This window comes from Dermacentor variabilis, chromosome 3 (genome assembly GCF_050947875.1).
Source record: "Dermacentor variabilis isolate Ectoservices chromosome 3, ASM5094787v1, whole genome shotgun sequence".
Lineage (NCBI taxonomy): Eukaryota > Metazoa > Arthropoda > Arachnida > Ixodida > Ixodidae > Dermacentor > Dermacentor variabilis.
In genome coordinates this window covers 110,001,609-110,018,323 of record NC_134570.1, presented here as the reverse complement: position 1 = coordinate 110,018,323, position 16,715 = coordinate 110,001,609, and the positions used below count along the sequence as shown (strand labels likewise).

Here is a 16,715-nt window from a genome sequence, read left to right as displayed (position 1 = left end):
CCTACTTGGATGACGAGATTTAGTTAAGATTGTGTTACGTTGTTTGTACGCGCAGTGAACGTAATTTAACAAAGCTGGCTGCGTCATTTAAAGAACTGCCCAGAGCTTATAAGTCAATTAAGTAGTGTCATCCGACCATCATAGCTTACTAACAAGGAAAGTGGAATTTACTTAAAAATACATGCGTTGGAACAGAAACATGGGAAAATTAGGCCTGCTCTTATGTGCCAGAAACACAACGACAATGAAAAGTTATGAGTAAAAATTTATATGCACTTAAAGCGCCTTTGTTGGCCATTTGAGCAGTAGTAAAACAATGTATCACAAAATAGTAGCGCACTGCATCTGCTAAATTTACTAACACCAGCTGGAATGGGTTCAGCCAAAATTCTGTGATAACCCGTGTTTCACATGTTGACAATACCTAACATGCAACGTGCATCAGCTTCACTTGTTACCGTCCGCTCCATGGAAGGCGCGCGCCGCTGAATAAGTGCAGCGATAAGTTAGACGTGCCGCAGCAGAGAGAGAACGTACTTCTTCCGAGACCAAAAACGCATAGCCTGCAGCAGCAGGTCGCCGTCGTCACCAAGATAACAATGACTGACATTGTCGTAAGAAGCATGCTATGCGTCGTCAGAAGAAGCATTCATCGTCGTCAAGGCCGCTACGAGTAGCGCTTCGTCAGTTATCGCTGCCAGTGTGCTAGAATATCGCGCAACAGTGCAGTTACATTTAAATCGAATAGCGTTCTTAGGGCACTTTCCGGGATTTTCCGTCCGTCCGTCCGTCCGTCCGTCCGTCCGTCCGTCCGTCCGTCCGTGTCTGTCTGTCTGTCTGTCTGTCTGTCTGTCTGTCTGTCTGTCTGTCTGTCTGTCTGTCTGTCTGTCCGTCCGTCCGTCCGTGTCTGTCTGTCTGTCTGTCTGTCTGTCTGTCTGTCTGTCTGTCTGTCTGTCTGTCTGTCTGTCTGTCTGTCTGTCTGTCTGTCTGTCTGTCTGTCTGTCCGTCCGTCCGTCCGTGTCTGTCTGTCTGTCTGTCTGTCTGTCTGTCTGTCTGTCTGTCTGTCTGTCTGTCTGTCTGTCTGTCTGTCTGTCTGTCTGTCTGTCTGTCTGTGTCCCCGCCAACTCTGGCCGCTAAGAGTGGGTAGACCATGTCATAATGGGTACTGCATTGTTTGGCGACAGCTGGCTGGGTGTACCATGCGCAGATTTGGCCTTTCTGGTACAAAACCCAAAAGGTGGCGCGTCCCCCTAGCTAAGCCGCACCCGGCTCGGCGGACCATATAAAGAGCGGGGCCCATATAAAATTCTCTGCAAAAAAACCGCTCAGCTGAATGGGGTAACAAAAGGTTACTTCCATTTAAATCACTTAAATCGTTGTATATCAACCAGCAAAGGGCGAAATGAAACTCCCCGTGAGATAGCCTATTGCTCAACATTTGACCAAATATGTAACGGTAATGTTCCCAACAATACAGTTCAAAACACAAGGCGTGAGGAGACGGCACAGTTAGCTTGTACAAATATTTCGAGTATAACCTGACAGTTCCACAACTATAGTATAGCGCTGTTTCGAATGCAATATTTTTATTTGAATATACAACATAGGATACACCACAAATACAGTAGGCCTTGCTGGCACTTGACTAGATTTGAAGCTTCAAAAGAATAGTATCACTTGCATAATATCACAGGAAACCACTTGTATCATATCACGGTGTTTTAGCCATGCATGTCATCATTAAATCCGTGTTAACTGTCTATGTGAAAGTTTGTACTGCAGTCAGGAAGCAAGAAAACAAGGCAAATGTTAAGTATATATGAGATTGCAGGCACTAAAGCATGAATTGGACACTTGTGTTCAAATCCATCTTGGACACTACGGAAAAAAAAAGCTTAACACATCCTGTGCAGCTTTAGAGCCGGATAATAAAGACGTTCCCAATGCAATGTAGCAAATGCAAAAAATATACAGAGTTTCGGCTATGGTGACACCTAAAAAGGAAGACGGGGCCATAAGGACATGCATGCTTCCAAGCCAATATAAATGTAAATTGGCATCAAGACCTAGAACTAGTGCAGTCTACGTCTCAACAAAGATAACATTTTTAAAAATTTGAAATTAAAGCGCTATACATGCCCGTGTAAGCACTGGAGGAAGCATTTTCTCTGTGCATGTGAGCAATAAGTATCTCTCAAAAGTAGTAACATTTGCATCGTAATACACTATGAGCTATACCTGACATCAGTGAAATGCTATTAACTGTCTGTATAAGTTTGCATTGCACTGCGGTTAGCAAACAAGAGAACCAGTAAAATTTCAACTGCACCATGATGTTACAGGCACAGCAACAGGAATCAGACAATTGTTATTATATCACCTTTGAAGACTACACGCAAGTATTGTTGCACACCCTTGTGTACATTAAGAATATGGTTTCAAAGACACTCCAAATGCAATATAGTGAATGCAAAAATGCAAGATTATAGATTCTTGATTATGGGTAACATCTGAAAAAGAAACACTACCACAGAGCCATGTACAGCGCTTCCAAGTCAATATTGTAGGGAAATCGGGAGGGAGACAAAAAAAACATCCTTCCATGCTGCATTTGAGCAAGAATAAAATTAAGAACGCATGCTGAAATTACACGTCTATGCATGTTCTTGCAAGTAGTACAAGCAATGCTTGCATACATTCGAGCTAATATTAAAATCTTAGCAAATATACCAGACGAATATTTCGAACATGCTGACTAATGTGTAGCAATGTAAAATAGTAAGATCATGACACTTCAATTGTGGCACTTCTATGATACAACACACACGCCACCACAAATATCAAGTATAACCTTAAATAAAGTATAGCTCACTAGTTAAAATTTATAGGTATTTAAAGTAAATGCTCATATTGCAAATAGAAAATCAAGGCTACTGAGTTTGATCACATTGTCATATACATTTCTGTTGCTGGCACCAAAAGTATTCACTCTTGAAGTCTACTTTAAAGCGAGCTGATCTTGTTAAACAGGCTATCGTCTAAGCATGATAGAAGCTTTTCGCTGTGTTTTACTGCGATAATGTATCAGGATCACAGAAGGCCATGTTACACTAGCAGGACACCTATGGCACCAATACAAGCTACGTTCGTTTGTACGCAGACAGTTTGGGAGTTCAAGGTGGCTCTCTTTTTTTTCTTCGCGGCCATGAGGTAATAATGGAAAAAAAAACCTTCGAGCACAACGCTGCGTGGCAGAACACATTTATTGCTACAGCAGCACCAGGAATGATGCAAATAGACATAAATGTTGAAGGCTCGTGTACAATATGTCTAAATAGAAATACATATAAGTTTTATACTATCATAAGGAAGACGATCTCAGCCCTGTTGAGAGCACAGTCATGTCTGTTAGCGGCCAGTATGTCAGTTGGCAAGTCCCCGGTCTCCAGCGGAGCCTACAAGAACAGAATAGTAATCTTAAACTCTTATATTTACTTGTTTAAGTCGCACTGCAAACAGCTATCAACATGGAATGAAAGAGGCATAAGTTAACCACAAGCATATTAAATATAACCACAGAACATATAATTAAACACGCAAAATTTAAGTATGTTCTATCAAGAACATTTCAGTAACAATGAAAATTCAATGTTAAAAGTTTAAAAGAATATTAATCAATTCAAACTAATCATGCAAATTAATTTCCAAATCAGTTCCTACTCTTCTCCAGCACAAAAACAACACCGGAAGAATGTGACAATTTAACAGGAAGAACGCGACATCAAGTGATTGCGAAATGAACTACTGCAATTATTATTCTTTGATTAAGGATAGTTTACAATTCATTTGTAAACATACGACCATCTCATCACAAAACACCAGTTCCGTGAAAGAGGTCCGATGCTGTGCGTACGCACAAAAGTGCAACATGTACTCGAGCTTTAAGAATAACCAACACGGTGACTCATAGAGATAGCAAAAAACGTGTTTATGATGTGAGCGAGTCGTGCGCTTCAATAAAACTCAGTTGCGCAAGCACGAGCATGAATTGACGGTGAAATATACGACACATACACACACCAGCAAATAAATAATTGAACAAGAAGCATTGATTACCTGGGTCACATTTACTGCTGTCTTCAGTATTTGTTACAGCAGTCACAACATAAGCGATGCTCACCACTCTTGCGTTAGAGGAGAAGATTTAGCATATTCCATCGGCAATGCGACTCCTTGCAGCGGCCAGTGCCACGCAGTGTGCCAATATGTCGCTGCTCCACTGCGGCAGTGCTTCTTTTCAGCGGCTCGCGCACCTTGAGGAGTCTTTTTGGCAACTGTACCACGCGTCACGAGCGACTCAAACAAACAACACGCTTGGTAAGCGCACACCACGAAATCGGAGAGCGTTTAAACGTGATTAAAGCGATGAAACAAAGCGCGACACGACCGTTACAAAAAGACCGCATCGGCGATACTCTTTCAGGCATGCTTCTTGAGAGCTACACAGCGCAGAAGAGATATGACTGCGCTCGCGTTTGGCTGAAGCTGAAGCGCGTTTGATAATGGCGTCCATCTACAGAGGACAAATAGAAAGAATAATCAAGCTACAGTTCCGACAAAATGTCGCATAACAGTATATCAAGACTCTAATATTCTATAATTTAAAGATGTTGCTGTTCGTTTGTATTTGTATATTCTCTCTCCGCTCATTTGGCCGGCCGCCACTGTGGTCTCATACCATGATTGCCCGTTCATGTCTCTACGAGACCTTACTGGAGCGACTGTCTCCCGCTGTCATGTGAATGTAGGAGCGTCATTATCGCGTGTTAGCGAGCGAGCAAAAGCGGTACGTGTCTGGCGTTCTCTATAAGGAACCCGATATTTGCTGCAGTTTTGGAACCACCTCCTATTATGCTTTAGAAAGGGAGAAAATTAAAGAAATACAGCGGCATATTACATTCTGTTGCAGTGTACAAAACATTTTTCTCCCCTACATAATAGTTATTGGGCCTGCTCGACGCTTTCATTCTGTCGGTCGTCGAGCTTTTACAGTATTCCAGCGTGCGCCCGTCAAACTGTCGCGTACACTGTCAAAGGGTGTCGTGTTTCAGGAGAAGATTACAAACGCGAATAGAGGAAGCGTTCATGTTCAAATAAAAAAGAAGTATTGGGTACAAATGTATATTCAATCACCATAATGCATCTGCGTTTAGTTATTCGACAGGCAGGTTTTATACCACAGCATAGAATGCCTACAGTGGTAGCGGTAGGCTTTACACCACACTGAACCGTAGTTACAATTTATGCCACTGCATCCTTCGCCACAATATTCTCCGATGTATGTTTAAAGTTTGTGTGGCTTGCTTTTACATTATAATGCCACGTATGCAGCATATAAACTTGGTCACTCAATTGCCGCTGGTTGACTTGAGCAGGCGCTCGTGCGAGATTTAAGCTTTTTTTTATATTGCGAAAACAAACATTCCGACTGGAAAAATAACATCTTAATTAAGCCCAACCTGCCTCCGTCCCGCGGCCGCACACCATATTTTACACGTTATGCCTGGCTGAAAACATCATATCAGGATCGCCAATGCGACACAATAATCTGCAAACTTCCAATCCATGCAATAGGTCCCCTGAGCCACGAATTACAACTTTCTTTCTATAAGTTACAATCTAAAGATTGCGAGACATTTGGCGTTGAAGTAACATTTAAAATAGCACACTTCGACACATGTAATTTTAGCCGCGACTGAATTTAACAAAAACACAAATGTAACGTCGTAACCTTTATGTTATAGGTTACTTTCAAATAAAGATAAACTTAAACGTTACCGTGCTAAGAGTATAGGAGTGAGTAAACGGTAATCACCCAGTACTTTTCTTTTTAAAAAAGTGGTGCTTTCGAATGACTCACCCTTTCCTAGGGCGTCCAGTGAAACTCAAAATTTTCGTTCTCGGTCACGCACCCGCAGGATTGACTCCACCACGCTGACATCGCTGTGCGCCGTGGTAGCTGTGGGCATCCCGCAGAAGCTAGGCAACCTTGTGCTGGCCGAACACGTGGTGACATGGCAGCTCGTACTCCGCCGCCTGCCCTGGGAACTGATCCTGGTACGACTTGGAGGAAGCGCCCTGCAGGTCGTCGCCGAGGTCTGGATCGAGACGTGATAGATTTTTCCCCCATATAACCATCGTGCCCACAAACGTGCGTGGAGTCGAATGTGCTTTTACAGTGAAATTCGTGGATAGAAGGATATTAGGACTTCTTTCTTTGAGAAGAGCTGGTTACAGAAGCCACCAAACTCGTTGTTTTTATCTCGCGTCATCGCCGGCAATACATGCATATCACGGTAGCAAATTACTAATTGCATCCGTTTACACATTGGGGTGCATTTGCATATGATGAACGCTCGTGTAGCCCGCAGCCTAGCAGATACCTAGGAAGGAACCCAGCAGCTAGCCAGCGGTGGCAGCTGGTATCAAGACCTTTGCTCTGTAGCGCATGGGCCGAACATGGACCGAACCGCGGCAACTCTTTTCACGAGAAACGGTAATCGCATCGCCCTGTTGACCACACTAGAAAATAGCTGTTGACGCAAACAGCAAAGTATAATCAGTGTCCACCACTGAGTAAAGGTCAGCGCTGACCTTTGACTTCAGTGTTCACTGAAGTTGAATAGCGTTCCTTGGGAATTCATGGGGTAAAGGAACTTTCAGTGTATGCTTGATGCTAGTGCAGTGACACGTTATTTTCCAAGCAACTCGTTCATCGACGAAGGATTTTATGATGGGCTTTCTTAAGCGCAGCAACTTCTGTAGTCGAGGAGAAGTTCCAGTGGAAGATTTTGACGAGTGCGGCTAGTGTAGCGGTAGATGTACGTAACCTGATCTAGTTTCCCATGGGTAATAGACGTTTCAAGCATTAATGAGAAGATAGAAGCAACGTTTACTACTTACGAGTCGTTTAGCAGGCTTGCATAGAACACAGCGAACGAGTGCTGAATTTCACGTGGTTTAGGAACATACAGTTCCTTTATATGAGATGGGGATAAATTTTCTCATTTCTGCAGATGTATACCTGCATGGAATAACTAGAACAAGCGCTACACTTGTGTTGGATGCATGTTCCTTTATGCGGCTTCTTTCTGCAAAGAAATTTGTGTGTACTCTCTTAAAGTTTCACTATTCTTGAGTGAGTAATTATCGGTTGTATAACTTGTAAACATTCGCTTACTAACTAATTAACAAGTACGGTCCCAGGTGCGCACAAGCAAACATGAACACATCTCACTTGATAAACTCCGAGACTCGCAGTCAAAACGCTAGAGTGAGGAAGCGCGGCAGCAACAGCGAGCGAATTGACTTTCGCGAAATAAGCGGCTAAAACACAGCTTACACGAAGCTATCAGCGCTCCATGCACTCTGCCCTCATCACAGATCGCTTTTAAGACAGGGTCCGCGTGACCGCGCGCCGTCGTGCCATACGCAGCAACCGCCGGAGGAGAATGCCTCCCCCCCTCTCTCTTCTACTCTCCCCTCGCCTCAGTGCCTTGCGCGCCACCGAGGATGGTGGGCTTTCTCCACGCTTTACGCCCAGCACGCGCGATGCAGCCGTCATCGTCGGCTCACCCTCGCCTGCTTTCACTCACGCATAGAGCACACGGTGCGCGGAGACGATGTTATCACCCTTGGAGTTTATACGGAACATCACGGCGACAGCAACGATGACGACGGCGGAAATGGGTCTGCAGTGTCGATGTGATTTATATCGCAATAAATATTTATTAATAAGATGGGCACACGGGCCTACGTGGGGAAAGGGATTAATATCTGCCTCGAAGTTCCGCAACATTCGTGAGCTCCGAGAGGGAGCTGATAACATGCCGGGCGTTCAGGTATTTTTGCGGGCAGATCGGGTCGTTAAGAGAATGGCCTTGTTGAGGTTTACGTCTATGGCGCTGTCTTTGAAGCCCTGCACATATTCATATCACACAGGATATGGTTAATGTGCGGCTTGGCCTCTGTTCTTGTGTTACGAAAGCATTGAACACACTTCCTTTCTCCCCCTACCACCCGCCAAAAAAAAAAAATACTCCTTATTATGTACTCGAAATATAGTTTGTCATTCAAGAAGCATCGGTTGGCTTACAGGTTTTCTCGAGGCTGCGCTTATTTTTCCAACTACTCGACTGTGCTTTCTTTTGAGCCTCGTTTATGTAAGAATCTTAGCGCACCTTTCCTTGCTATCGTTATAGCCAGGGCTAGATTTTAGGCTTGATTTTTCGCCACTTGTGTTACCCTTTGTACCCGCTGTTGTTGCTTAGTGGCTTTGGTGTTGCGTTGCTAAGAACGGGGTCACGGGATCAAAATGCGGTCACAGCTGGCGCATTTCGATGCTGGCGAAATGCAAGACCAACCGCGGATTTAGATTTAGGCGCGCGTTAAAAACCCCAGCTGGTTAAAATTAATCCCGAGTCCCCTCCCCCTCCCCCTACGGCCTGCCTTACAATGAGATTGTGGTTTTGGAACGTAAAATCCCACAATTTAAATTATTAACCTATTGTAAAATCTCCACTAACCCATTCTGGTTATCTTTAAATAACATGCTTCTTTCTCTGCTTTTCATCAGCCTCAGCTGACGCGGCACCGTTAAGCGCCAATAATCGACACATAAGTTGAGGACCCGCCGTTGTTGCTCAATGGCTATGGTGTTGGGCTGCTTGGCACGCGGTCGCGGCGGCCGATTTCGATGGGGCGAGATGCGAAAACACCCGTGTACTTAGATTTAGGTGCACGTCAAAGAACCCCAGGTGGTCAAAATTTCCGGAGTCCTCCGCTGCGGCGTGTCTCATAATCAGAAATTGGTTTTGGCACGTTAAACCCCATAATTTTTGTTTAACTTGAGGCTTTGTATTTCAGGCAATGTTACAACGCTTTATATCTTAAATTATGCGGGCCAAATCTATTTCATTTCTTAAGTTTTACTCTTGCTATATTTTGCCCCGAACGTGTATATAGCACGATAAGAGCATTCATGACACGGCATAAACAAATTAGTCCATTGAATCATTGAACCCTACATGTGCCTTTTGTGCCAGTAGTAATTTCTCGGGCAAGAGGTGCTTCAGCGCGTTTTTGAACAAGCGTGCCACTCGTAGCGTTCGAGGATGTCCACGTGGCTGCTGGAGACATTGCTGCGAAACACCAACACGCGAGTGCACCCTGCCTGGTGCCTCGTGGCGTTGATGGCTGCGACGGCGCTGGTCTGCGAAGTGGACACCGGCGTCGCCGGATTCCCGCTCGCCCACAAGCTGACACTTCTGGTGGGTTGTCGCCGACAAGCATCGCTCCAGAAGAGAGGAACCGACAGATTGGGGGTTCGCGTTCTCGAGACACAGCGGGAGCGAGTCGGTTTCACTCGGTTTAACTGCAGCAAAAGTGCGTCGCCAAAAAGCTTCCGCTCACGGGCCTTATCAGTCTACTGCACTGAAACATAAAGCGCGTTTTTAAGTTGTTTTACTGGCGGAAAGCCTACTTTTAGGTTTTCAGATAAAATACATGCGCCTTACGCCTCAAGACAAATACAGAAAAATTTTCATGTAACTTAGGATAACGTTCACTTGTAAAATTGTTGTTACGAACAGAGGAAATGTGCTGAAAATCTGCAGGCTTAGATTTTAACGCACTTTTGCTAGTCAATATCGCAGTTGATGCCTTTTTTTGTTCGCTAAATTTAGCAGGCTACGTCAATGAGCAAAACCAGGAAACCGTCCACGGCCTATGTTTATAAACAGTGAAAGGGTCAGAGGTCGTCTCTCCGTTGGGGTGAAACTCAGTTGGCAATCATTCGCATCATCACACTTTTTTGTTTGTTTTTAATGTGAAAGCCACAGTTACCGTGGCTGCAGTCAGCGTTAAGCAAATTAAGACACTGAAATTGAGACACTGTTAGTGTCTTTGGCGACGGTGTTGTGTGGTGGAAGGACCTTGCAGAAACGTGTAAAGCGTTTATACTTTCACTATGAAGGCATACCAGTCTTATCAAGAGTATCCCTGCCTCCTGGCCTCAAGCTCATTATCGCTATGCAAGTTGTGAGCTACAGTCAACTGAAAAAAAGAATAACTGCGGAAATTTGAGATGTAAACACTTAAAATTTGTTCTGCGCCCCTTCAATTTGGCAAGCGGCACGGAATGCTCCGATCGCATTCTCGCACAATACCCTTGGCAATATTAGAAAATGAGTGTTGGATTGTTCTGCACGGACCACACATTCCTTTTTCATGGAATTAGCGGACATAGTAGCATAACAAGTGGGAGCGCTCGAAAATGTCTTGAAGCCGCTTATAGAGTTAACTCATTTCAAGCCTCGGCATTGAATTTCGAGGCGTCGTTCTCATTGCCCGCCGTGTTTCTCCTACATTTACAGCCACAAATGCACCTTGTGAAGTGGTCGCTGCTTTAAAGAAGTCTTTGTTTGCCTGCTTTTGCTGCAGCAAACCATACGGTGACTATAACGGAAAGAAAACTTTCACAGCTTTGAGTAGGAAATATATCTGAAACACTTGCACGACTTATGAAAACGACATACCTACACTGATCGTTGCATTCTACAAAACATACGGTAACATGCAAAATAAGCTGCACTAATGGCAAGCTACAAGAACATGTTTCTGTTGCAATCAAATTTCTTCGGAAGGGAGGACGCCATTGCAATGCAATCTGTGGAGAACATACCGTATATTGACCACCCTGGAGATGCTGGACGCCCTCTTGCGTCTTGCTCTATATTTGTTTAAAATATGTATTTGCTTATATACATATTTCCTTAAAAGTTCTTCTTTAGGGTGTCTGGGACTGTTTGGCAGAAAACTACCTCGCAACGCAAACTTCCTCAATAATATTGCAAACCAGCCATAGCACTGACGATGCGTCACGTACTTCGTAACACCAAATGACTAAGAAATATTACAGCACCAGTTGATTGATTGATTGATTGATTGATTGATTGATTGATTGATTGATTGATTGATTGATTGATTGATTGATTGATTGATTGATTGATTGATTGATTGATTGATTGATTGATTGATTGGATAACTGTTTATTTTGTTCAAAGAAAATAAACGTCCAAAGGTACCCAGGGGGCGTGATGAAAGACGCTTTAGTTGACCCTAGTTGTCGTAGTTTTTAGTACCTTGAATTGTGTAAAACCCCTCGAACTCAATACAGGAGAATTCCCCCGTTAGGTCGCCAGTGGTACGTGGCCACAGCCACTAAGCCACAACATCGGGTTGCAGTTCTTACGCTGCTTAGGCGTTGTGGTTGGACGCATTGTTTCTGCAAGGCAAAGATACGCAATACTTAATAATTGGGAAGAGAATGGGAGAAGTGACATTTCAAGACATACTTGATTGTGGCGCGAAATACATTTCGTGAAATGGGACACAACAAAGACGACAGGGAAGCGCCTCACAGTCTTATCTTTTGTGTCCCTCTCCACGAAATGTATTTCGCGCCACAATCAAGTATACCTAGGAAATGTAAGCATCAGCTGCCCAATAAAAACTGCTTTTGAAATTTCAACTTCTCGTTGGCTCGTTCCGGTGCAAATGGTAGAATTGCAGTGATACCGACGACAAAATAAGATGCAAGGTACTTTAAAGTCATTTCTCGCGCTGAACGCAGTCGGAGCGCTTCCAGCTGCACCCGTTGTACTTCCTGTTGCCCGTGCTGATACAGTCTCGCTGCGTGCTGCTGGTGCCATACACGAGCACGCCCCTCGTCTTCCTACACCTGTACACCCACATGCCAAGCGCGGAACTGGTCAGTGAATTTGGGTGCCGTCTCTCATGCTTTACTTCGTCCACTTTTTCTAAAACTTTTTGTGCTTGTTGCTACGAGGTATTCTAGTGATTATTATGTAAGCTGTAGGGTTGACGATGAACTTTTTATAGTTACATTTCTCTCATTTCATGGCTATAAACATATTGTTACTCTCATACTGACGCTCTGAACACATTATGAGGATGCAGAGATGGAAGCATGTTAGGTAGGGTGTGCCATTCTGTTGCGATGGTTGAATTGAGCCGTAAGCTTTAGAGCTAAACTTACCGAGATTTGTAGTAAGTTTATGACAGGATATTATGACTAGATAGCTAATATTTAAACATGCGGGCATTACTTTACCATTGCACTGAGCAGCACGATGTTGCTGGTCTGCGGTAGCTGCTGGAACAAAGTCGACGACATTCCGGACCGGTAATGTTAAGATTCCTTTCGCTCACTTCTATTCGTTTTTATCATCTATTCCCGACCAGCCGATCCCTGAATTTGGCTGTTGCTAATGTTTTTGATAGTGAATTTGCGAAAGACATAAATGTGTCGCCCTGAAACATGTTACTTAGCTGAAATGGGCTCAGCGACCTCCTCGAAGAGTCATGCTTGCACTGTGCAACAATATTTTAAATGCAAATATATTGTGCTAATGGAGGGCTCTGTGCTATCAAGAAAAAATTTCGACACTTTATTCCCTAACTTTAGGTCCACAATATGCAGTGCTAGATTTAAAGATGTTATACATATTTAAGAACATGCATTGAAGGACACGCGTTCCGGCATTTGCATATTTACCACAATTATCATTTTAGGAGCGTTCAAGGCCAGCTTCTAGCTCTATAATTATTAACAGTTATCCCCTTGAAGGGCCTTTAAGGCCAGTGTTCCGGTGTGCGCGTACTAACAACAGTTATGATATTTAAGTGCGTCTAAGGCCATCGTTCCAGCGCGTGTATTCACAACAGTTATTCCATTTAGGAGCGCTCGAGCCCAGTTTTCCAGCCGCGCGCGCATTAACGACAGTTATACCGCTTGAGGGCGTTTAAGGCCAGTTGTCTGACGTGAGCGTACTCATAGCAGTTATCCTGTGTAAGAGCATTGAAGGCCAGCGGTCTGGCTGGGCGCGTATTCATAACAGTTATTTCATTTAAGACCTTTCAAGGCCGTCGTTCCAGTGTGCGCGTATTCAGAACAGCTATCCCCTTTAAGAGCGTTCAAGGCCATCGTTCCGGCGTGCGCGTACGCACAAGAGTTATACCATTCAAGAGCGTTGAAGTCCATTGTTCCAGCGTGCGCGTATTCTCAACAGTTATACCGTTTAAGAGCGTTCAAGGCCATTGTTGCAGCGTGCGCGTACGCACAATAGTTATCCCATTCAAGAGTGTTCAAATCCATCGTCACAGCGTGCGCGTATTCACAACAGCTGTTCAAAGCCAGCGTTCGGTGCGCGCGTACCCACCATAGTTATACCATTTAGGAGCGTTCAAGGCCACCAGGCCATCATTCCAGCGTGCGCGCATTCACAACAGCTGTTCAAAGCCAGCATTCCGGTGCGCGCGTACACACCAAAGTTATTCCATTTAAAAGCGTTCAAGGCCACCAGGACATCGTTCCAGCGTGCGCGTATTCCCAACAGTTATACCATTTAAGAGCCTTGAAGGCCGTCGTTCCAGCGTGCGCGTATTCATAAATTCTCTCATTTAAGAACGTTCAAGGCGATCATTCCAGCCTGCGAATATTCACAATGTTGTTCAAAGCCAGCGTTCCGGTGCCAACGTATTCACAATTATTCCGTCTAGCAGCGTTCAAGGCCTGCGTTGCGGCGTGCGCGTATACACAGCTGTTATCCTACACTCTTAAACAAATGTGCACCCTTTGGGTCGTATCTTGCCGCACAACAATAATCGACATCTGTCTCGCTTGCGTTTCCTTTCTTGAAAACGCTGCGCCCGCTAATTTCCTGTCGAGAATGTTTTGTCGTGCTGATAACGCGCATGCCGTTCGTGACTTGGAAGTACCGGGTTCGCAGCGTTAAAGCAAGGAAATGCGGAAAAGACAAATTACGAGTGTTGTTGCGTGGCGAGATACTACCTAAGGGGTGCAATTTCGCTTAAGAGTGTATTTAAATTCGTTGAGGAGCGGTGTTTAAGCGTGTCCCAAGAACAATGGCCGACATATCAAGACAATCACCTTGGCAATAGCTTCTTAAAGCCGACGATTTGGTTAATGCATGTTCACAATTTTCGCACAACCGCGATGTTCCGTCCTATTGCCTCCACCGATTTGCTGCCTATAACATAAGCGTTACCCTTGGGGAGCAGTGGCTGAATTGGCAAAGCTTCTCTTTTGTAAGAGCTAACTAACATCCGGCAGTCGCCATCGGTAATCCAACATCACAATCGACTGACATTTGCTCTTACGAATGCTTATCACTGGAGCGGCAACAGTCCGGAATCATCGTTCTTGATGAGTTCCGTCTTATCGTTACAAATACATTCACTGTGGTCACTGAAACGTGAGACAATATGGTGGGTTGAAGCAATAAACTGAACGCTCGAGTAGTGTCAGGTGCATACGGTTCATATTGATAAAGCTTCGTAAGTGGCATCCGTGATTACCTATCACCACGGTCGTCGTCAAGTTATCACTGTCAGGAGCAACTGTCACTTGGACGAGGGCTAATGTTGAAGATTTCTTATTTAACAGCGCCCAAATTCACAAAACATTCTTATGCTACAATTGTTCCGAAGAGAAAATTAGAACCAACCCTGATGCTGCTCATATTACGGCAAAGAGCAGTTAGGAGAGAAATGCCTTGTGGATAAGGTAGCAGAAGTTTTGTGAATACACGGCTCTGCAATCTTAACGGTACCTATACTTATTTAGAAGCTAAGGGCTTTGGTAGCGTGTATATTGTGCTCATCTCCAATCACCATGTTCTTTGCACGTCGCAGTACTGGCTGGGATTGCTGCTCAAGGTCATCTTCTGCGTGGCATTTGTGGTGGCGGCCAACACTATGCTATTCGTCTAGCGGCCAGTTTGTCGGCAAACTGTTCTTCTGCACCGATGAGCTCATGTTTAATATTTTGTGGCTGACGCTCTTGTGCTGCGGACATTCTAACGGAAACACAATTTCTAACGTTCTGGCGTTCCACGAATGGTGAACCTGACGTTCTTGCCCCCCTTGACAGCGTGAAAGACTTTACACTTGTTTACTTACATCAAATACGGTAGCACCGTGTTGATCATTTTCTGTTCTGTACCACGCCGTTGTCAGCTTGTTTCTCGGATTTCTATTCATGAAAGTGTCATTAAGCTTTGCATCGTTAGCGTACCGGTACATTGCGGCATAGCGTTTCTGGAATTCATAAATCCATCGACACAAGAGTTGACGATAACAGCGAATGCTCTAAAGATGGTCATACAGACGACAACGAAGACCTGACTTGGCGGACCAGGCATCAATTTGTGAATTCCTGTTATATAACTGCGTTGCTGTCACGTGTTGATAAGAAACCGTAGTGCTTTAGTAAAGGTCCGTTTGAAAGTACCATATAGCGCACTTCGGACAGGAAATCGACAACTAGCATAGAGTGCCTTAAGGAGAATTTGGTGCAGCCGCAGCTGCTTGGTACATTTACCATATTTTGTCAGTTTTTTGTATTACTCTTCGTTGTTGTGCGCAGAGGTTCACGCACTAAGGTTCGTCAGCTGCCAAATCACCTTGGCATCAAGTTGGCGTATTTGTGAAGCCAATAAATGGTTATGCTCATCTTACGCTCATACTCTATTGAAAATCACGGTGAGCGCATGGCAATAGTTCATCATACAACAAAGGGGGCCGCCACAGAGTCCGCAGCGCCATGACTCAAAGCGTGAGCGTGACCTCACAGGAGAAAGGTTCAGCTTTTGTCATATGGTGGTGGAGGGTATAAAAAAAGTGCCACGTTTTACGTTCAGAGGTAAGAAGTTGCCCTTCATGGTGTTTAATGATGCCACTGATTATCTGGTCACTATAGAAGTACACGAAATGTCGAGGATAGAAGAATCATAAGTACCATTTGAAGAGTGGGAGAAGTATGTGGAAAATAAACAAGTCTTCGTAGCAAAAGAAAGAGGAACGGAGACTTGATGAAGTGTGCACCGACCGCTATGGACACGCGAAAAGGCTGTGCAAGGTGTGGAGAAAGAAGTCGTGGATCCTGGGTGTACATTTCTGGAAACTTGGTCATTGGCAAGAATTAGAAGTACGATTGGGACTAGAATTGGAACGATTGCGCAGCCAATGCATATGTGCCGGTATAGAAACCAAGGAACCTTGACACAAAACGGGTGAAAAGAGTCATAAAGCTAACCAGTAAGCATTACGCCAAAGGTATACACGGTGACAGAAAATAGAGTGAAAGGTAAGATCAATGATGTAGGTACAGCAAGGAAAACGAGATATGAAGGTCGACTTATGTAACTATATCGCAACTCAGAGTGGAAATATTATGTAAGAGCTTTAATATTCAAAAGGTCATGCACTAGTGTTCACAGCCAGATCAGCGTTTCTGAGGACTAAGGGTGATAAAAATGCGCTCTTGAAGACTACTCATTCGTAACGCTCGGCAATAGCACAGAAACCAGTTAGCACTTTGTGTTAGCATCTCAAAGAATCAACCCAGAGGTTAAATTGAATGTAGTTACCTGTCAAGTGAACTTATGTTCAAACATAGCAACGGAAAGAGACATAAATGAGAGATGAAGTATAGAATTTGTCACCTGTGCTCGCGCAGTAACCCGCCCGGTTGACCACTGTCTTTGAAGGCAATCGATAAGAAGCATAGCCGCATTATTTTCCGACACATTTGCAGGGAGTGGGAGGAATGG

The 16,715-nt window shown here is 44.3% G+C and overlaps 1 protein-coding gene and 1 long non-coding RNA gene across 2 annotated transcripts in view; one reads left to right on the top strand and one right to left on the bottom strand.

Annotated features, from left to right (window-relative positions):
• Positions 1-3,438: 3,438 nt before the first annotated feature.
• LOC142574086 (uncharacterized) overlaps positions 3,439-16,715 on the bottom strand; it is a 34,499-nt gene continuing 21,222 nt past the window's right edge. The window contains exons 2-3 of the long non-coding RNA XR_012826412.1: positions 5,921-6,158; positions 3,439-3,455 (exon numbers count right to left, since the gene is read on the bottom strand). This is a non-coding gene — a long non-coding RNA (uncharacterized LOC142574086). The remainder of the gene's footprint in view (positions 3,456-5,920; positions 6,159-16,715) is intronic.
• On the top strand, positions 9,174-15,615 carry LOC142573816 (uncharacterized). The gene is made up of 3 exons (XM_075683065.1): positions 9,174-9,329; positions 11,693-11,830; positions 14,797-15,615. Exons 1-3 carry the CDS (start codon positions 9,174-9,176, stop codon positions 14,872-14,874), a joined length of 372 nt encoding a protein of 123 aa, XP_075539180.1. The 3' UTR covers positions 14,875-15,615.